The 22,810-nt window shown below is 42.2% G+C and overlaps 1 protein-coding gene across 1 annotated transcript in view; it reads left to right on the top strand.

Annotated features, from left to right (window-relative positions):
* The first annotated feature begins 7,291 nt into the window (after positions 1–7,291).
* far1 (fatty acyl CoA reductase 1) overlaps positions 7,292–22,810 on the top strand; it is a 30,852-nt gene continuing 15,333 nt past the window's right edge. Inside the window, exons 1-6 of the mRNA XM_068312048.1 lie at positions 7,292–7,710; positions 14,555–14,664; positions 14,816–14,932; positions 16,184–16,359; positions 17,289–17,468; positions 21,356–21,533. Of these exons, the coding sequence (XP_068168149.1) occupies positions 14,593–14,664; positions 14,816–14,932; positions 16,184–16,359; positions 17,289–17,468; positions 21,356–21,533 (723 nt within the window). The 5' untranslated portion in view covers positions 7,292–7,710; positions 14,555–14,592. The remainder of the gene's footprint in view (positions 7,711–14,554; positions 14,665–14,815; positions 14,933–16,183; positions 16,360–17,288; positions 17,469–21,355; positions 21,534–22,810) is intronic.

Raw genomic sequence — 22,810 nt, forward strand, 5'->3', positions numbered from 1 at the left:
GTTCAGCTGTCATTATCATTTTATTTAACAGACAAGGTTGGTCTATAGCATAAATTGGAGACAACTAAGAAATAGAACACATTTTGTGTATTAAATGTTTTACCAACATTTTTAAAAATCCACTTATCCTTTGTAGAGATGACAGTTTGGTTGTGCATCAAAACTCTGTTTGACAGGTCAGAAGTTTTATTCCTGTGTTGTTCAATAAATATTTCCCATAAAAATGGCGAATCCTTGTCTGTCCATAAATGAGAATTTTTGGACTTGAACACGGTTTTATTTTTAGAACTGTTTAGAAGTGTTGGCCTTGTGTTATTGCTCAAGCACACATTCATGGAAAATCTGCAGTCTCACCTCAAATCCAACTAATGAGGTCTGTTCTAAAAGGGTGTTTACTAACATCAGGTCAAACTGACTGCAATACAAAAAGTTAAATGAGTGTCTATTGTACAAAAGCAGCTCACACAAACATGTCTATTGTTGACTGAAAATATTGTTAGACTTATTTTGGTGATTTCATTGAGTGGACCGTGTACCTAACAGCCAAATAGGCAGCTAATATACATTTATTTTTGATAGTTCTAAACATCAGTTCATTTACAGCTAAATATCAGAAAGAATGACAGATATCAAATATCCAGTGTGGATGTGCCTTCTGCTGGCAGTGGTTTGCAGTCTGTGGGCAGTTCAAGGAGGCAGAGACCAGCAAACACTTGTGTGCAAATTTAACAACATCAACCACCAAAAATAGCAAAGATGAAAAACTTTCAACTTCCTCTGATGTACAATCAAAGACACAGGTAAATGCCACATTCATGTACATGACACAAATGTCATGTTTTTAAATTGTAATTTTAATTACAGGCAAATAATTAATTATCCTTCATAGTAATCACCCACACTCTTATCAACTGTTTAAAGCACTTCAGTGTCTCATGGTAGTCCGAGACTCACAGAACATAGCGCACTTCCGGATGCCGTCAGCCAATAGAATGCACATATGGTATCACGTGACTGCCTTCCAAAGATCTGCTATGAGCACAAAAGTTGAAATTTGACCTTGACCTAATTTTCTCAAGGTCAAGGTCATCATCTCATTTTCATCCCCTTTGCCACCCGAGTAATGTGCTTTTTGTTTTATCTCTCTATCTACAACGGTTGTGAAGATATTTGGTGGACAAACGGATGGACGGACAGACGGACGGACGAACACACTAACATTGACAATTACAATACATCACCGCTTCGCGGGATGAAATAAGTTATGTCACTCTTCAAACTGTTTTTAAGACAATTTTACCAAAAACATAAAGATAGGAAAAGTTTTGGATCCCTTTAAGATAATCTGGTGAAAAAATATTTTTACTGAAGTTATAGTCCCCCTTTTTATTTCTTCTTAAAACACAAACTTTTGGCTACAAGAATGAGTTTTTGTGAAGAGGATTGTCATCTGCTGTTTTAGACTGATTTTGAAAATTGCTGCTGAAAAATAATAGCTTGCTTGATTTATGTTCCTTCAAAGGAATAAAACAGCTTCTAGATTTACACATGTGCGCATTATACTCGAATAAATACGGTATCTGCATTGTTTTTCCACAGGAAAGCAAACTAAAGGTCTTGTTTCACCCGCACCCACCTCAGAATTCTGATTTCACAGGTTCCAGACTCTATACCTATATAAAAATGCATGTGTTTAAGAGACCTTACACAATTTAATTAAGGTAGTCCTGGAATTTTTAACAACTTTGTCCCTGTAAACATTTGTTTATGGTCAGCTTGTATTATTTCAGCACAAAATATCTGGTTTTAATTAGTTTTCAATTTCTGTATAGCTTGGCGAGTTTAGTCTTTGTCAGGACGGGTAAGTTAAGTGCAGATGATTGCTTCCGCTATACACTGTTAATGAATGACTGTTAATCAATCTTATGTCTCGTGAGTTCATGTGATTTTTCTGAACGTAATGTCCATGATAACTGCAGATTATCAACTGGAACCAAGGCAGTCACAGACTGCAACATTCCGTGACACCCCTTAATTCAAAATTTTACCCTGATCTACTTGCATAGGTCAAGGATCAAAGCTAGTGCTCTGATCTACTGTCATTGATTAAAGCACTAGCTTTGTGTCTCCTCTTGTATAAAAATAAAGTTGATGTCTCTAACATGCAGCATCAAGTGCTGACTCATAACTCATCTGACCTACTGGTGAGCAGGGCCCAGCTATCCATTATAATGTTATTTTCCATTACTCTTCCATTTATACTTAAAAAAAAGAACTCACACCAAGCTTAATGTCCATGAAACCTTAAAACCTGAACTTTCACAAAATATTACACATTCCATGTCAGACTAAAATCTTGTAGCAAATTTGCATTGGCAGTGTATCACCAGTTATTTGAAAACTAAAAAAATCTTAAAAATCTTTAAAAAAACGTATGCATTCGAAGAAAAAAATACTTATTCACATGAAAATAGTTATATTTACTGTATACAATAAATTCATAGATGCATCTATATCAATCAATCAATCAAGTTTTATTTATATACCGCTTAATCATGGCAACAGACATTTCAAAGCGCTTTAACAGACAGAGAAGCCCAAATGAACCCTCCAGAGCAAGCATAAGCGACAGTGGCGGGGAAAAACTCCCTCGATGAGGAAGAAACTCCGGGCAGGACCCAGACTCTTTTGGGCGGCCATCCGCCTCGACCGGTTGGGTGGAAAAGAAATCAAAGGAAGATAAGAACAGGGTCAGAGAGAGAGAGACAGAGAGAGAGAGTGACAGATAGGCCAGATAGAGACAGTGTCAATATGGTTAAGGTTATGTTTCCCACTGCTAAAGTCAAGGCGCAATTACAGTTGCGTGGATGACTGTATGGCGGCACGGAGGAAGAAAGGAAGCAGGACCCCAGCCGATGGATAAATGAGGGGTGGTACTGGTGGGCTTGGAGGAGAAGGTCCACAGCACTTGGAGAGATGGGGGTGATACTGGTGGGCTTGGTGCAATATAAAAAGACCAACATTTCAAAACTACTTTCATTCCTTCAGTTTCCATACCCGCTTCTTCGGATCATGAGATTGAAGAGGTTATCCCAGCCGACTGGGGGTGTGAGGCAGGGGACACTCCGGGCGTGACCCTAGTGCACTGCAGAGCCACATGGACACGTACACACTTACCCACACCTATAGACAATTTGGGACCAGCCAATTAACCTGAAGCACATATTTTTGGAGGTGGGAAGAAGCCAGAGAACCCGGAGAGAACCCACGCAGACACAGGGAGAGCATGCAAACTCCGCACAGAGAGGGACGCAAACTTGGACCGCCTTGCTGTGCTGCAACAGCACTATCCACTGCACCACAGTGCCACCCTCAACTCAACTTACTTTAATTAATTTTATATTTTTTGAGGAATTTTGCCATTGATAGATTATGGACGGCTGAAAATATGTGACAGGCAATGTGGTAGAGAGTGAAGGAGCAGACATGTAACACAAGGCCAGGAGCAGGAACCATTCCATAGCTTTCATCTTCCCTTCTCCTAGTATGAATAAAAAGTCAATTGGGATCAGAAACCATATGGAGGTTCTGATTCCAAATGTTATCAGGTTGTTCTCTGCCCAATATCCAACCGTACAAAATTAAAGCTAACGAACACTTATCAGTGTGATGAAGTCTGGATAAGACGATCATCCTGGATGAGAGGTGAAACGTCTTCAAGAAAGTTTCTTAAAGTCCAGTGGATGAGAAGAAGAAGTGTTCCTTATTTATCCCTGTAGGGAAATTATTATTCCAATCTCTGTCATACACACACGGACGCAGGCACACACAGACACACACGCACACACACAGACACACACACACACACACACACACACACACACACACACACACACACACACACACACACACACACACACACACACACACACACACACACACACACACACACACACACAAGGGGTCCTGTAGGCATGCAAATAGGGAGAGGGTGATGGTAGAGCAGTGGGCAGCAAATTGTTGGGGGACGGTGCCTTGAGCACCTCGGCAATGCTCAGAAGGTAAAACGACACCTCTCCAAATGCCACTTCATACTCTAAAATTTTTGGTCCTCATGGGCCTTCAACCGGCAACCCTCCGGTCCCAAGCTCAAGACCTAGCAGACTGAGCTACTGCCGCCCCTAATTAATTTAAACAACTTTGGATTGATTGGGGTGACTGGGATGAACCGCCTCCCCGATCTGAACACAAGTGGTGTTCTGTTATTGGACTTCTGTGTTAGTCGCAGTTTGTCCATAACAAACACCGTGTTCAACCACAGGGATGTCCATAAGTGCACATGACACCAAGACACCCTAGGCAGGAAGTCGATGATCGACATTGTTGTCATATCATCAGACCTCCGACCGCGTGTGTCGGACACTCGGGTGAAGAGAGGGGCAGAGCTGTCAACCGATCACCACCTGGTGGTGAGTTGGATCCGCTGGCAGAGGAGGGGACCGGACAGACTCTGCAGGCCCAAACGTGTTTTAAGAGTCTGCTGGGAACGGCTGGCAGAACCCTCTTTCAGTGAGGTCTTCAACTCCCACCTCCGGCAGAGCTTCTCCCAGATCCTGCAGGAGGCTGGGAACATTGAGTCAGAGTGGACCATGTTCTCTGCCTCCATTGTCGAAGCGGCTGCTCGGAGCTGTGGTCGCAAAGTCTCTGGTGCCAGTCGCGACAGCAACCCCCGAACCTGGTGGTGGACACCGGAAGTAAGGGATGCTGTCAAGCTCAAGGAGGAGTCCTATCAAATCTTGTTGAATTGTAGAACTCCGGAGGCAGCTGACAGGTACAGGCAGGCCAGGCGTACTGCAGCTCGAGTGTCACGGAGGCAAAAACTCGGGTATGGGAAGAGTTCGGGCAGGCCATGGAGGAAGACTATCAGTCAGCCTCGAAGAAATTCTGGCAAACCATTCAGAGCCTCAGGAGGGGAAAGAGGTGCACAGTCAACACTGTTTACAGTAGAGGCGAAGAGCTGCTAACTTCGACTGAGAATATTGTTGGCCGGTGGAAAGAGTACTTCGAGGACCTCCTCAATCCCGCTGCCATGTCTTACACAGAGGAAGCAGAGGCTGAGGTCTCAGAGGTGGACTCGTCCATCACTCAAGCTGAAGTCACCGTGGTGGTTGCCAAACTCCTCGGTGGCAAAGCACCAGGGTGGATGAGATTTGCCCTGAGTACCTCAAGTCTCTAGATGTGCAGGGACTGTCATGGTTGACACGTCTTTGTAACATCGCATGGCAGTCGGGGACAGTACCTCTGGATTGGCAGACCGGGCCGGTGGTCGCTCTTTTCAAAAAGGGGGACCGGAGGGTGTGTTCCAATTATAAGGGGATCACACACCTCGCCTTCTGGGGAAAGTCCAGGGTACTGGAGAGGAGGATTAGACCAATAGGCGAACCGTGGATTCAGGAGGAACAATGCGATTTTTGTCCAGGTCGTGGAACACTGGACCAGCTCTATACTCTCCATCGAGTGCTCGAGGGTTCATGGGAGTTTGCCCAACCAATCCACATGTGTTTTATGGATCTGGAGAAGGCATTTGATTGTGTCCCTCGTGGTATCTTGTGGGGAGTGCTTCGGGAATATGGGGTCCGGGGCCCTTTGCTGAGGGCTGTCCAGTCCCTGTATGACCGAAGCCAGAGCTTTGTTCGCATTGCTGGCAGTAAGTCAGACCTGTTCCAGGTGCATGTTGGAGTCCGGCAGGGCTGCCCTCTATCACCGGTTATGTTCATAATCTTTATGGACAGAATTTCTAGGCGCAGCCAGGATCCGGAGAGAGTCCAATTTGGGGACTTTTGCAGACGATGATGTCCTGTTGGCCTCTTAAAACCTGGACCTTCAGCATGCACTGGGACGGTTTTCAGCCACGTTTGAGACGAGTGGGATGAGGATCAACACCTCTAAATCCAAGTCCATGGTTCTCGACCGGAAAAGGGTGGTGTGCCCTCTTCCGGTTGGTGGTGAGTCCTTGCCCCAGGTGGAGGAGTTTCAGTACCTTGGGGTCTTGTTCACGAGTGAGGGAAGGATGGAACATGAGATTGACAGATGGATTGGTGCAGCTTCTGCAGTGATGTGGTCGCTGTATAGGTCTGTCGTGGTGAAGAAGGAGTTGAGTTGCAAGACGAAGCTCTGGATTTACTGGTCAATCTACGTTCCCACTCTCACCTATGTTCATGAGCTTTGGATCATGACCAAAAGGACAAGATCCCGGATACAAGCGGCTGAAATGAGTTTCCTCCATTGAGTGTCTGGACACACCCTTAGAGATAGTGTGAGGAGCTCAGTCACCAGAGAGGAGCTTGAAGTACAGCCGCTGCTCCTCCGCCTCGAGCGGAGCCAGCTGAGGTGGCTCGGACATCTGTGCCAGATGCCTCCTGGACACCTCCCTGGGGAGGTGTTCCGGGCATGTCCTACCGGGAGGAGACCTCGAGGAAGACCTAGGACACACTGGAGGGACTATGTCTCTCAGCTGGCCTGGTGTCCGGGGAGAGGGAAGTATGGGCATGTTCTGGATGTTCTGGAACAGAACGGGTTATTCAAAACAATAGTAACTGGTTAATACCCTTTTTGTTTGTTCTTGAAAAAGATATCAGACCTCGTGTTTCACTTCCTGTCATTGACTCAATGTGTGATGATGAGAGCAGGGAGAAGTTGAGGCACATCACCAGCAGTCAAGGAAAAGGCAGTCTCATTATATTCATAACAGGTAAACACTGCAGTCAAAAAAAAATGTTTGATTTGGACATTAAGTCATTGGCTGCAGACATGTTCAGAGCAGAGTTCCCTGGACTCTGCTCTGAAACTTTGAAGCTTTGAAACTTTGTTGCATCATTAGCTGCCGCAACTTCTCCATCTCCCTCTGATTCTCCCTCCTCTGTTCATAACTGTATCAATGCTGTTGTACCGTTTACTGTGGGGACATGTCTACAGTATGTCAACTAATTGCCAATTTAAAAGTTCTAAAGCTACCCACATATTTATATTTACAAGGAACGTTATTAACCGGTTCGGGAACTATATTTTTTTGTTCTAACCGGTTCAGGATTGTCAGTTCATGGGTGGGACGTAAAACTGGAAACGATATAATACTGTTTCTGTTCGGAACGAATTTATTGGCATATAATTCTGGTTGAAGCCCTGAGAACCCACCCAGATAGCTCAGACTGAGACCTCCCAAACGATGGTGGGGGTGTGGCTTATGACCAGGTAGGCCACCAGGGGGCGCTCAAGATGTTTTGTTGTCGCTTCCAAGAGCCCATCATAGAGCTGTGGATGCATATTAGAGGAAAAACCTAAAAACGCGTGCCTGAATCTGATTATATCGTTCTTTTCCTTTACAGGGAGGGAATGTCTGACGTCAGGAGTGGCCTGGTCACACTTTAAACTAAGTGACTGGGTGATTTTGAATTTTAATGAGTTACCGTGGTTCCAAGAGGCGAGCTTGACGCGAAGCCGTCTCGGTGGTGGGAGCAGTGGGAGCTCTCCGCAGCTCTTCTCCGTGGCGACCACCGGCCCTGTGACGTCACACTGGTTCATTTATCCGCCCAGGCTGCTCTTCCTGCTGAGCCTCCACCTCCGCTCCGTCGCTGCTGCTACCCGCCGCTGCTCTGCCGCAACACACACTCTCCCTCAAGTTCAGGAGCCGGGGAAAAGTCGACATTTCGGGTACGTAATGGCTTCAAATTGTACCCACGCGCTGTTTGAGCCCCGCGTGCACGGACTGATGCGCTCGTGAGCGGGTTTCACGCGCCAGCTGGTGGCGTGACAGGCGGCTCGCGCAGGAAGACCCGCGCCAAGATGGTACGCAGATGTTGGGTTAGACGGAGTTGGGCGTTCTGTTCGTTTATTCTGGTGGGCTCCGTCCGCACGGAGGGGTTGTGTTTGGTTCGCTGCCCGCCGCCTCTTCTCCTGGCCTCTCACTGATCACGTTAGAGACTGTCCACACACACGGGCGGTGTGGCGGAGGGTCGACCGCTGTGCAAATGGACGGTGAGTGGAGGCTCGTGATGGTGAGAGCCAGTTCAGGGTAATGGGAATCACGGGGCCCGTGGCCCGTGGCCCGGTGCGGCAGACGATCACTGCTGAGTGGTGCGTGGGGATTACCCAGACATACCTGTATGTCCTTTGGTATTGTGATTTAGAAATTTGAGACATCCCCACCTACTCTGGATCAGCATATATGGGAGTTATGTTGTGCCCAGTGACTGCACATCCTATCAGATAAAATAGTTTTAAAAATGCCAGTAAATCTCCTCAATATTCAAAAGTACCAATTCAGTACACAGGAAACATGCTTATCAAATATTATTTAAGTAATACAGTTATTGAGTCAAGTTGTTGAACCTCTCAGCTGGGGCAAACTTTACCCCACCACCACCACCACCAAATAATCTGGTTCCTACCGAAGCATGGAAACATATCCTCAGAATTAGGAATTACATTGACATGACTTCTTTATTGACAGAAAACAGCTTCACAGTTTTCAGTTTTCTTCAGGATCTTGCTCAGTGACATTTGAAAATGTGTTCTTCAGGATCACTAAAATGGTGACCGTGGTAGATCACTGTAGTTGTAACATTCACGTTATTTTCATATTATCATTATCCGTGGAAAAATTAGAAGAAAAGGTTTGAGTCTATGTATTCCTGTTCACTTACATAATGATAACACTAAAGGGTTAAATAGCTGTTTGGTTACCAAGATATTTCACAAAGTAAGGAAACCCCAGGAAGAGAGAAGAAGACAATAGTCTTCTCTTTTAAGTGTTCAACTGGGTGCTCTGTTCTCTAGCTAGTTATGCTGTGTACTGGACTGGTCTTGTCTAAAACCTGAGGGTTTATATATCTTGTAAAGCAAGTATTTCAAGGTAGGACGGTGACATTAGCATGAGCAAACAGCTGGCATTTCCTACAGGTTGTTGCAGACAGACATTCATCTGTTCCTCTTTGGAGCAGTCATCCATTGTGATGGTTTGACACTGAGATGTCTTTCCTAAGAGGCTTGATGACAATAACTTGGAGAATCAAGGAATCAAAAGTGGATTTCTGACTGATGAGACAAAGTGAATGTCTTGATCACATTGTCTGTAAACCTCTGAACCATCTAAATACAGTTTTCTAATTTGCTTGGCTGTGGGATGAGTTAGCAATGGATTCCCTCTGAATCTGTTTGTCATCGAGCCTTAAAGTCACCACAGGTCACCAGCTAAAGCATTCTCGTCTGTCTGATCAATTATTCACAGTGACAATGTGTGACCAGGGATCAACTTGCTGCCTGTCTGACTGCAAGCTACAGTCTCTGCTCCATACTAGAGCCACTGTTAAGTACGGGCAAAACTAGATTCAACATTTCGACAACTGCCGATCATCTATAATGGGTGTCTGCATCCTACAGCTTCAGACCCCACCATTCAGGGATACTTCAAAAGGAAAAGTGCTTCCAACTGAAGTGTGTCCCATTTCTTTATTGTTCAGAAAAGGAGTGACTACAGGACGAAAGATCGGTTTATATTTCAAGACAAGATTCAGAATGTCACATAATTGCAGCATAATGATGATGGGCACCCTTAGATGTTTACTGATGGGATTGTGGGAATGTTGAGTAGTTGTCAGCATCATCAAGACATTTTGACCGAGCTACTTCATCATGGTATCTTGAATGAGTCCTAACTGCAGGGAAAAGCAGGTCTAGTGAATACTCTGTTAAAACAATGTTGAGCAAGGGTAAGTTAATCGCTTGAGCCTGTTACCATGGTAACTTTCATTGAAATGGTGGATGAATTAATTTGCCTAACTTCACACTGGGAGAGGATCATGGGTCCCAGATTAGATGACCTTGCAAACTTGATAAATATACCATATATTCAGGTTCCATGACAAAGGAATATTTGAATAACATTGTATAGAATCATCTTATGACCCATAATAATGGCACACACTGCCCATGGGCATTTTTTTTTTTTGCCCGACAATTGCCAGTCATTGCTTTTCCCCTGCTGTTTATCTCTAAACACCATCGCAGTCAGTGCCCACAGTTACTCGTAGGGGCACCTGACATTCCTTTCACCTCTTTAGAACACAGAGTTGTGTTCTAACTACATTTTTGTCCTAAGGGCCTCGTACTCTGCTCCCTGCCAGGGTGTTTTGGGTTTTTTCTGTCTGTAGCCCTACAGACTTGCTTTCTACCTCCTGTCTATCTTGGGACTGTGTGGAAGTGACAGGATTGGAGGAGGCTTCAGAGGAGACATCTGCAGAGTTAGAGATCCTCATTTCAACCTTCCTCTTACTTTCATACTTGGCATCTCAATTCATCAGGATCAAAATTTAAAAAAAGTTTTAGTTTTACTTCATATTACTACATATTTTCTATTTTTAAGTATACCAAACTATTCTACAGTAATAGCATGTTTACATATTACATATCATCAGCATTGCCACCTGGTAAAACACACAGCCAACATAATCAGTCAGTTTTGGACAATTTTATCAAAGGATTATTTGTCTTAAGGCTTTACGATGCCATCAGGGCTGCACCTGGGTGCACAGTCATCATTTTCTTCAACTGTGTTGCCTGGAAAAAGCAGCTTTAATGTCTCTGCTGCAGAAAGCATCTGGTTTTCATTCTCCTTTAGTATCATTCTCTTACTGAAGTAGTGTACTTCAACACCTTTCAGCCAAAAATACCACTACTGCATGGCCAGCATCCAATTTGTAATGCTTTAAGGAATTCATCGTTGTCCGTCAACTCTAATGAATAAAAGCTGCAGTGTGTAAGTGTGTAGTGACGACTGACGACTGAAATGTTTGCAGCCTGCATGCTGAGGCGACTGTTGTACGCCACCCTCATAGCTTCACTGAATGACCCTCATAGAACAGCTGAGAATTGTCATCATATTTAAAGATGCATCACCTCTAAGAATGATAAATACATCCCCACCTATCATGGTTCCAGTCTAATGCATGCACACTACAGACAGACCATGAACATGAAGCACTGTTTGTTTCTGCAGAACACTCTGTTAGTGCCGATTTTAAGGATCCATTTTGTATGAACACAAAATGTTTGTAAAATGCAAAAGGAAAAAAATACATTGTCACCAAAACCATTGTCATACAAACAAGCCCTTAGGCGCACTACCAATACTGAGATCCTCTTCCACACCATTGTTTATTGTCTAAATTCAAATTCTGTAAAAACATGATTATAATAAAAAAGGTAGCAGTAATTGTTGAGATGTCAAAGACAAAGATGTGTTTGAATAAATTAAATGCTTAGAAGCAGCACTTCTCTCATGTCTCATTCATTTTGCCTTTACCGGGGTGACTACTGTGGACCACGGATACTCTGATGGTCTGACTGACATACAGCTTCGGCTGCTCGCTTTGCCTAATGGGATATGATGTAGCAAAAGTTACATCTGCAACATGCTGGCAACTGTGAAACAGGGTAGGGTCCTGATAAAGATCCCCTGGTTCTCCAGGTCATAGGGTCAACAACCCCACCCCAGAAATGTATTTGCTTGTCTCCTGTCCCTTTGTTGCGTGTGCTCTGGTCTGTATGTACGTTTAATAGATGGAGCGTAAAAAAAATTTCCCCACTGGGCATTGATAAAGTATATTAAATCAAGACCAGAAAGAAAGGTAAACAGGTTAATGCCACTATCAACATGATCATTATCTGAAGATTATCATGGTCTTCAATGCAAAAGCTGGGAACAAACACCACAATTGAAAGAGCTATGAGAAAAGAAGGTTGCAGCAATCAGAACGATAACAGAGAAAGGCCTTTGGAAAGTTGTTTTTCTTTAATTACGTCAACGTTAACTCATTTATATTAAGGTAAACAATATATCTTTAAAAACATGCACAGATAAAATTTCCTCTACTAAGGTGATCATAATTTCACAAGTATCTGTTTTGCCTAGTTAGTTTGTCAGCAACATTATTATGGAAAATGTAAAACATTAAGCTCTTTCACAAGTTTTTGTTTGCTGCATAATTCTTTGTATCTTGCTCGATAGTTTTAATGTTTTCAGTATGTATCAATAATGTAGATCTCATAAATATGAAGAAGCCATTGAATGAGAGGTGTGTCCAAACCTCTGATTGGTGGTGTATATGCATCACGTTTGAAGTGATGGTGTGGACATGGGGGGGCTTGTTCCACACTCCGGGTGAGACTACAGAAAATGTTCCGTCACCCCAGTATAGTGATACCTCTACTTACGAATGTCTCTACTTATGAAATTTTCTACTTACGAAATTTCTCAGCAGGAAAATATTACCTCTACTTATGAAATAAATTTCGACTTACGTAATGTAAAAACACAGTATCGGCTGATACTTGAATCTCCCACAGGTTCCTAAATGCAACATTCTCATAGCTGCTCTGCCATTGGCTATTACCTATTATCTTCCTGGCATCCCATTGGCTAAGAGGGAGGTCAGTCCACCTCTTTGTGGAGCTAGAAAGGTGCTTATGGAGTTTCTCGGCATTCGGCACTCAACCCGTGAGGTAGTCTGATAGTTTTGCGCAGACATAATAACTTTTTGAGTACATATTGGCTATGGACCCCAAGAAAGTGACGGAGAAAAGAGGAAAAGAAAAGTAGAAGAAAAGTGTTTCTTTGTCCGTACAAACAAAGCAAGAGCATGAGAAAGGGATGCGTTTGGTTGATCTCGCCAAAGAATATGGCCAAAAATGACACGTTATTAAAACAAAAGGAAGTTTAAGGAGTTTAAGGCATTGCGTGGGTGGTTGGATAAGTTCAAAAGGAGGACTGGAATTCACTGTTGTTCGGCATCGTTAGATAGGAGCGCATGAACCAAAGAGGGCAAAAAACAATGGGGACAGATGTTAAAAGGTAAATGACCGTCATTATTATTCTTTACTCTATTCTTTGTTATTTACACTATGCACAACCCTCATTTATTGTGTAATAATCTAATCGTAACGTATTTGTTACATATTTTGATGCATTTTTATGCCTTATAAAACATTTATGTCGGAACTTTGGGGGGGCTTGGAACGGATTAGGGCATTTGCATGGAAAACGCGTCTCTACTTACGTAATTTTCTACTTACAAACTTAGTTGGTTCCGGAAGAAATTACTTAAGTAGAGGTACCACTGTATTTCTATTTTGACTGTGTGACATCAGACAGGACCTGATTTGACGATCTATTTTGGTCCTGTAGTGACAGCAAGTCAGACAAATATTGTGGTCCAAGCATAAAGATTTTAAATCAGTTCTGTAAATGACTAGAAATCAATTTGTTCGAAGATGTCTGCAGCATTTTCATCTTGCTGAAACCAGAAGGATGTCCACCACTGTTTAGTGTTAACCATACCATCAGTAACATGGGAATTACACATCGGTAAGACTGTTAAGTACCATGACTAGCCAGACGATGATGATGATGATCCCATTAATGGCACAGTTAGAAAATGGTGATCACTAAGGAAAACATTGTCTAGAACTAAAAGCAGACTGAACAAATTTGCTTTTAGCACTTTCTGTTAAGAGTAAACTATAATAAATATTTGCTTTTGTCAGTTGTGGTGTAAAATAAGGTGTAGAAAATAATGGTTCCTTTCACAAGGCAGGTCTAGCAAGTTCTTGTAGTTCCTCCAAGCTGTCGTATGCATAGAATTTCCCACCAAGCCACATTGTTCACTTCCTTTTAAGTTGGATATTTGTTTTACTGAAGTCCTTGTATCACTGTGTGATAGAACCAAAGTCCAACATCCCTGGAGAGACGGAGTCTCTCAGCTATAAGACATCACACAGACCGCATATTAAGTTGATATAGAATTTCCATATAGAAAGGCCTGATTATTACATTCTGGCAGAGGTATGCTTGTTTTACTAAAGTAGAGGTCTCTTCTGTTATATCTTTGTATGTGTTTCATGTTTGTCGTCTTAATATGCGCTGATGGATTCACCAAGGTTTTGTTTTTTCAACGCTATTCCATTTAGTTTAAGCTTGGTGTCAAGCAGTTTTTCCCACAGAATAAAGGTGTAACTGTGGAGAAGTGTTTACTCACAAACTAGTTGAAGCCAGTTACTGGTTTTAAGAAAATGACCAAAAAACATAGCTTGCATTTTGGAGTTGTTTCATTTCCATTGTATGAATACAGTTTTATTCATTTGTATCAAAATGAGTAAAAATAACCTACTGAATAACATCTATAACCTGAGGACACCAATGCTTTTATACTTCAGTAGCTTAAGGGCCGGGAGGTGCCACAGTCCTGCATTTGTCTTGTGGATATTATTGAATTGTGGACGTCACTACTAGCTGCACCCTGCTGTTTTCTGCACCACTTGTTATGGTACGACTTGTAACATATCCAAATAAACCATATTTACTGTTTATGGCAGACAACCGTCCCTTTGTTTGAGGTTCACATTCTCAGTCTGGTGAAATGGAGCAACTTTAGGCTCCGTGTCTGTCTCACAGTTGTGATACCCTTTCATGTTCTCCTGTTTTATCTTCCCCCCTGTGCAGGTGGAGTGGTGCTGAGGAGCACCAGGATAGTAGACATAATGGTGAACATCCCAGAATATTACGCAGGGAAGAATGTCCTGATCACTGGAGCAACAGGCTTCATGGGCAAGGTACAGTCGTCACTGCCGCTTTAGTTTTTAGGGCATTATTACAATCATATGATGCCTTCTTTCACATTGTTGTAATGAAAAGATGAGGTCACGGTTACAGGTTCAGTGCCTCAAATGAACGCTTGTTCCTGTTAATGGTTCACTGTTGAAGGTTTTGTTGGAGAAGCTGCTGAGGTCCTGCCCAGCGGTCAAAGCCGTCTACACCATGGTCAGGCCCAAAGCGGGTCAGAGCCCTCAGGCCCGCGTCGCTGACATGATCAACTGCAAGGTGAGAAGTAGGCTGAAGTACCGGATGATGTGAGAGTCTTTTGGCAGTCAGTGCGGGATTACTGTAGGAGTTAGATTGTGAAAACGTCAGGCATCACTGCACAAGCTGCTCTGTTCATGCAAAGGTTAATATGCTTCTGAAATGCACTGTATGCCTCCAACTGACATTCACAACCAATGGTGTCCACTTATTTTAATTATGTAATGGTTAGAGTGTGACTTTCTGTGTTCTTGGTTAGTTACTCAACTCAGTACTACAGCATTTTAAGGTACTACAAACTGCTGACTCATGAGTGTCAGATTTTGATAATAAAGAGTAATTTAATGTACAATATTTGGAAGAGGTGTGGCTTTATTTTCAGAAAGGATTACAAACAACACTAGAAATAGTCATTTCTGTAATGGATGCAAACCTCCTGTCAGCCTAACCTGAAGAAAACCTGAATGTTTTCCATATGTGCATAAACTTCAGTTAATAAGGATAATTTTTCATTCTTTAGTGAAATGCACCTGCAGGGTAGCCTCAGTATTTCATGTTTGTTAATGAGCCTCACAATAGTTATTTTTTTAATTTAGGGAAATTGTGTGCTCATTCATAGTTGAACAGTGTCTGTGTACACAGTCCAAGTAGCACCTCCTCTTACGTCTTTGTACAGCTTCATTAGATAGATAGATAGATAGATAGATAGATAGATAGATAGATAGATAGATAGATAGATAGATACTTTAATAATTATAAGGACAGTGAGAAAAAAACCAACAAACAAAATATTCAACCGTGATCTAGTGTTGGTTCCAAGATGAGTTTTGCCCATCCACACTGTGATGGCATATCTTTAAGAGGCAGATCTCAGTCTCTTTCATTTAGGATGGACAAGGTGAAACACTTTCTGCACCTGCCTCAATTATAATCGACTTCTGTTGTAAATCAAGTAAAGGTTTGATCTAGTTGCAACACAGCAGTCAGTGTTTACACTGCGTGTGAAACGGTGGCATTTTTTCAGCTGGTGTAGCAGGCTGCTGATTAAACAAGGTGTGTATTGGCAATGCTCATTTTATTAGTTTACAGATAACAGGAGATAAAAATGGAGAGCTGGAATTTGGTGCAGGAGGAATAGATGAGAAGTAGGGCAGTTTGCCTTCTGCGACCCCACCAGCAGCAAGGGAGGCATCAGATGATGTTCAGTTGTACTAACAGTCCACTCATTTAAAACTATGTTTACTGTTCATTGTTACTATTTCCCCGTCTCAGCTGTTTGAAAGATTGCTAGAAGAGCAGCCGGACTTTGCAGAGAAGATCATTCCAGTCAACAGTGACCTCACGCAGCCGGAGATGGATCTGAGCAAAGAGGATCAGAGCATCCTGGCTGAAAACATCAATATCGTCTTCCATTGTGCCGCCACCATCCGCTTTAATGAGCCACTGAAGTGAGTTGTGTGGTTTTATCAATTTCTTAATTTGAATGTCTTGATTCATTTCTCTGGAACATGTACAGCAAATTTATGTCTTTCCATTTTCATTGTGATCCTTTTTATATTAGCCATGTTCATCAATTGGATTGATTTGTATGCTGTTACAAATGAAAATCATTCAATCATGTCATCAATGGCTTGACATATTTTCCAAAAAAAACCCCCCACAAAAACACTAGAGGCCGTCTCCCAAAATAGGATTTCTTCAATGAAACATGCCTCAGCCGTTCAACCAGTTTTGTTGTAGAAGTTATTAATTTTGAGAATTTCTACAGTGCTGTAGAAGCTAAAAACCTTTCGCAGCATTATCTGCTGTCCAGTAAATTTCAGAAAAAATGGACATTATTACCCATAGAGGAGCCAATTGTTTTGAACAAGGATCCCTTCTCTTCTTATCATGTGATTTGAGTAAGATTTATTCTACAAATGCCTGCGAGATATTCAAGTACTAGCTCAAATAGTCTTCATATTTACTTTGTTTGTTCTTTTTGAGGTTGCAGCTAAATTATGAAGTCCGAAGATGTAATTCTTGTCATGAGTTGATGTCTAAGTGAAATATTTAATAAATGGTGTAAGCAAATGTAACTATACTCGGATTAATTTGTGCTAGAACTGTGCTGCCTTTAGGCTGGATTATTCATCTACGTGGAGTCTGTTCAATCCATATGCTGTATATATAATTGAACATTATATATAGTCGCTCTGGTTTGTAAGTGAGGTTGCCCTGCTGCAGACCTTGTTGAGGAAACCTGGATTTATTTGCAGGGTCTACCCAGTGGTTTAACTTAGCGCGAGACATAGTTAAGTTTAGTTAAACCAGATGAAGATCTTGTGGTATGTTAAACATACATGTACGTTACCTTTGACATCTATTTCCTTGTCAGAGATGCAGTGCAGCTGAATGTGCTGGCTACCCATAAGATGCTGGCCCTGGCCCACAGGATGACAAACCTGCAGATCTTCATTCACATCTCCACAGCCTACGCTAACTGTGACCGAGAGCTCATTGAGGAAGTCGTCTATCCTCCTCCAGTAGACTACCGCAGACTCATTGATTCTCTGGAGTAAGTTCAACTTGTCTTTTTCTAGCGGCTCCAGGACGATCCACACATTGTTGGTGGTTGACTTTGGATGACCTTATTATATATACAGATGTAGGGATTATCATAGTTGCGTGGGATTACGGGTTGTGGTTTAACAGGATGCTCTATTTCCTTAGATTTGTAGATGCGTAAAAAGCAAGTAGGAAGGTATTAACAAGACTAAAGCCAGTGAAGCTCTGAGCACGACAGCTTATCCCTGTCCATAAAGTAAATGGCTGCTTAGATGCACTAATGTTGTGGAGGCTGTCAGTCTCAGCTGCTGAGCTGGGTTTCCAAAGCATTGGATGCCGGCTGAGTGAGTAGAGATTAGTGGGATGGCTCTCAGGGATTTTACCTACAACAGCTTCAAGCTTTTGAGGAAACTTGGATAACATGCCGAGTTTACCAGCAGTTTAAACAAGATGTACATTTTTGGATGGAGGTGCAGACCTTGACGTAGGGTTCCTTGCTTGTGAATAAAAATAATAAAAGAGAATGTTCTTCAAACCTTTCTTCATTCACATTCACTAGAGACTGGCCCATAGGTTGTTTTCTTTTTCTTAACTAATGTCTGAAATTTATCAAGTAACCTCAAGAAATCAAATGCACCAGAGAAATGTATTCTAATTTATCGAAAATGAAAAGTTAAGATTAAAAAATTTTTCTTGTCCATTACTGTCCTTGATCAAATCCTTGATCATAACTTCCAAAGACAGCTAGTCTGAATCGGAATTTGCTTTGATAAACTTGGCCTGTCTTCTCTTAGCTTCTCTTCATGGTCATAGTGAGACCATGGAGAAACAAGAAAAAATTGCAATAAGTAAAAAGGAAAAACGCCTCAATGGTGGAATTGTCCGTGGAAAATCTTAGCAACCGATTCTAAACTACTTTAATCAAAACATAGTGACCATAACGAGTAACTGTGCCGTTACACCACAGTTACTGATTAAAATTATACCATTTTAGGGGTGTCCACTTCAATGGTTAAGTGTCCCAAAATGTCCTCGTTCTTGAACAGAACACTGAATGAGTCGTCAGAGGGGTGACTACAGACAGGCGCACCTGGCAGCTGGATCAGAGTCAAGCTAACAGTTTAGTGTCTACAGTGGTTAAAGAGTGCTTATTCCAACATTGTTACTAGACTAGGAGGGTAGTTGATTTTCTTTTTCTAACAAACTAAAGAGATTTGTACACACTTAGTCCGGTAGTTTTCTCAATAGATCTATCAGAACTTAGTGCGTGCATATTTACCATGTTTAACATTACGCATTTTATTTAACCTCGTCACTTCCTAATTTTGAATTTTTTTGAGTGCTCTGTTGACTGTGCTTTAGAAAAGACATGTTCTACATCCTGTGAAATGTATGACCTAAGGTTTAAGTGTAAAGTCAGTCATACAGGGCAGTAGTATGTACTGTTTCTCTTCTATTGATTTAGGTAATTGCAATTCGTCCTCAACTTGCACAAACAATGAAGCTTACTTTTAACAACACACTTCCAATATTGGCACTAAGAACCTGTTGAACCACAAGTAAAGTTAGACATTTGGGTTGAGGGGCAGACCTTTAACACTCTCTTCTTGAAGTGTCATTGAGTGATTGGATGGCAGAAAATGTACTGACACCAGAAGTGGGATGATGATTTGAAGACAAAATTGCTTTTCAATGTATTAGAGTTATAAAGATTTGAAAAAAACAACAACTATAACTTATAACGTGACAGCAGCTAGAGGCGAGTAATCAGCTGACACCCCCCCCCCCAATGGTTGGAAATGAACATTTGTGCTCTTCATTTGAAATTAGTAGAGAAACTGTTGTACAGAGCATGTAAGTCAAATTAATATTGGTAAATAACAAATACATTTGAATCACCTAACCCATAAACATTGGACACAGGAGTAACGTCCTGCCATGTGTTACTGACACTTCGGAAAAAAAGTTGTAATCAAAATGTTTACAAATCTTTGTGTTAATATCTCGTGTTATAATACCTCATGTGCTGGATACACTTATCACATTAGAATCTAGATTAATAATTGCTGGGCTTGCGCTAGCCATTCGCCACTACGACATCGACAAAGTAAATTCCATATGGCCACAAGGTTTTTAGCTTGTGTAGCCACAGTGGCGTTCTTATTTTTAGGGAAAAAAGTCTATAACTTACTTTTTTTGGACTCGCGAAAATCCCCGAGCGATAACATAAGAAAACAATAACATGCAGCTATTTCCGCATACCGACGGAAATGGCCGAAACCCAAACGCTCCCGATCATGGCCTCCTCTCGTCCAATAAAAAAAACAGGATTCTTTTTTTACAAGCTAAACCCGTGAATTGGTGTACGACAAGGGGAGGACGATCAATCGAAAGAAAATGAGAATAGAGTGTTTTATAGAAAGAAGTCCACTTTATTGTCCCTCAAATGGGGAAATTATCTAATAGTAGATTTTGTGTTCAAATTCTAATTGAACAATAAATGGTGAATGCTGAGAGGGGGTAGGAGTGGTGACAGACCGATCAGAAGGTAAATGAAAGATATTATCAATACTTTTTTGTAGTCTTAGACTTTTGATCTCTATGACCGGCAGGAATAACCAGCGGTGCATGTAAATATGTATTCACCTCACTTGCTATTTTATATGCTTTTTTAAATTGAAATGAAAAATCATATTATCAAATTTAAAATAAATAAATAAATAAATAAACTATGGCATACCAATGGTGTTGTCTATGTCAAAGTTAAAATGTCTTCTTGGGGGCGGCAGTGGCTCAGTGGTAAAGCGGGTGGTAAAGCAGGTTGTCCAATGTTCTGAGATCGGCGGTTCGATTCCAGCTCAGGCAAAAAAAAAAAACACCCGAAAGTGAGCTGACAGTGGGAGGTGTCAGCTCACCCCTGGAGCACTGCCGAGGCGCCCTTGAGCAAGGCGCCGTCCCCCCTTACAAGTTGCTCATTTGGGCGCACCACGAAGGAGCTGCCCGCCACTCTACCTCTCATTGCATGCCTACAGACCCCCTTGTGTGTGGTTGTGTGTATGTACAGGGGCCTGTACACACTAATATGCATGTGTGTGATTTACTAACAAAAAAGACTGTGTGTGTGTTCTTAATTTCCCTTCAGGGATTATAACAGTGTATAAAATTAAAAACAAATTTGTCTAAGTAAAACTTACAAGTAAACTTTGAGTAATATTTTGTATGACTGTATCTTCACATAGTGAATGCAAGTTTCCAATTGTTCAATCTCACATTTATACCTGAATAAAGTAGGATAGAAATAAAGATAGTTCAGCTTGAACTGTTGACTTTAGTGTATTTTTGTAGGTAAACTGAACAGAAGATTTTGCCCTCAGAATGCAGGAAAACAACCCCATTTTCTAAAATATTTCCTGGGGGAGGCCCCCCGGAACCCCCTGTGGGGGGTATCTCCCCAATACACCCCCACGACAAGTGTGGTTTTACACCCCCCAACAATTGAAAACTTGCATTCACTATGTGAAGATACAGTCATACAAAATATTACTCAATGTTTACTTGTAAGTTTTACTTGCTATTATAGCAAGCTGCTGTCTTGGACACAGAATGTGTTTTTTTTTTGTGGCTTACTCAATTCTTTTACACTGAGGCACAGTGGCTTAGTCATACTAGCTCCTAGTGCAAGCCCAGAATTGGAATTGGATGAGGATTTTGATTTACTGAATTCCAGCGACAAGTTGATTGTTGGAGCCAATGGCCACAATGAAAGCTAATTTACACAGAAATCAGTTCTGATCACATGGCTAGACCAAAATTACTGTAATGCTGGGTATCGTTGCACCGTTTGATTGAATGAATGATGCACTTTTTACATTAATGTGGTCTCGTTCTTTTCTTCAGTTGGATGGATGATGAGCTGGTTTCTACTCTGACTCCCAAGCTGATCAGGGAGCATCCCAACACCTACACCTACACCAAAGCCTTGGCTGAGTACTTGGTGCAGCAGGAGGCTGGAGACCTCAACATAGCCATCGTTAGACCGTCCATAGTGGGCGCGAGCTGGAAGGAGCCTTTCCCGGTGAGTGATTTTGGGCCATTTTTTAATGTTATACCTTTAGGCCAAAATGCATTGAGATAAGATCTATTGTTGGTTCTATAGTTGATTAGTTAGCTTCTTAGTCCTGCCACCTTTCTAACCCTGCCACCATGGAATGTTTTGTGATGGCTTTGATTATATATGTTTAATGTACAGCAGATTTCATGAACACTAAATATCAACCTGACATTTTTTCTGAAGTGGTTTAGCAACACATCAAATCAGGGTTATAATTAAGTCAAATGAACATTTATTAATGTGGTATTCATATCATTATGTAACAAATAATGCATTAAATCGTGTGTCATACTCAAGGCCTGGGGGCCAAATGTGGCTACAATTCCCGCAATGCAGTAATTAAGCCCATTTGAACTTTGAAAAAAAATTTTTTGTCCTAACTTGTGCTTGATGTTATTTTTCTTTATTATCTTGGATAGTTTGATCCTTGATTGATGGAGTATTGTGGCTTTCATAATTTAATAAAATTAAAAGGATTTCCGTCGGGAAGTCGAATCTCGGATTCAGGAGCAGTGTGGTTTTCGTCCTGGCCGTGGAACAGTGGACCAGCTGTACACCCTCCGCAGGGTCCTTGAGGGGGCATGGGAGTTCGCCCAACCAGTCTACATGTGTTTTGTGGACTTGGAGAAGGCGTGCGACCGTGTTCCTCGGGGGGTTCTGTGGGGGGTGCTTCGGGAGTATGGGGTACCGGACCCCTTGATAAGGGCTGTTCGGTCCCTGTACGACCAATGTCAGAGTTTGGTCCGCGTTGCCGGCAGTAAGTCGGATTCGTTTCCAGTGAGGGTTGGACTCCGCCAAGGCTGCCCTTTGTCACCGATTCTGTTCATAACTTTTATGGACAGAATTTCTAGGCGCAGCCAAGGCGTTGAGGGTGTCCGGTTTGGTGGCCTCAGTATTGCGTCTCTGCTTTTTGCAGATGACGTTGTGCTGTTGGCTTCATCAAGCCGTGATCTCCAACTCTCACTGGAGCGGTTCGCAGCTGAGTGTGAAGCGGTTGGGATGAGAATCAGCACCTCCAAATCTGAGACCATGGTCCTCAGTCGGAAAAGGGTGGAGTGCCCTCTCCAGGTTGGGGATGAGATCCTGCCCCAAGTGGAGGAGTTCAAGTATCTTGGGGTCTCGTTCACGAGTGAGGGTACAATGGAACGGGAGATCGACAGGCGGATCTGTGCAGCGTCTGCAGTGATGCGGACTCTGTATCGGTCTGTCGTGGTGAAGAAGGAGCTGAGCCGAAAGGCAAA

Source organism: Antennarius striatus, chromosome 4, assembly GCF_040054535.1.
Source record: "Antennarius striatus isolate MH-2024 chromosome 4, ASM4005453v1, whole genome shotgun sequence".
In the NCBI taxonomy this organism is placed as follows: Eukaryota; Metazoa; Chordata; class Actinopteri; order Lophiiformes; family Antennariidae; genus Antennarius; species Antennarius striatus.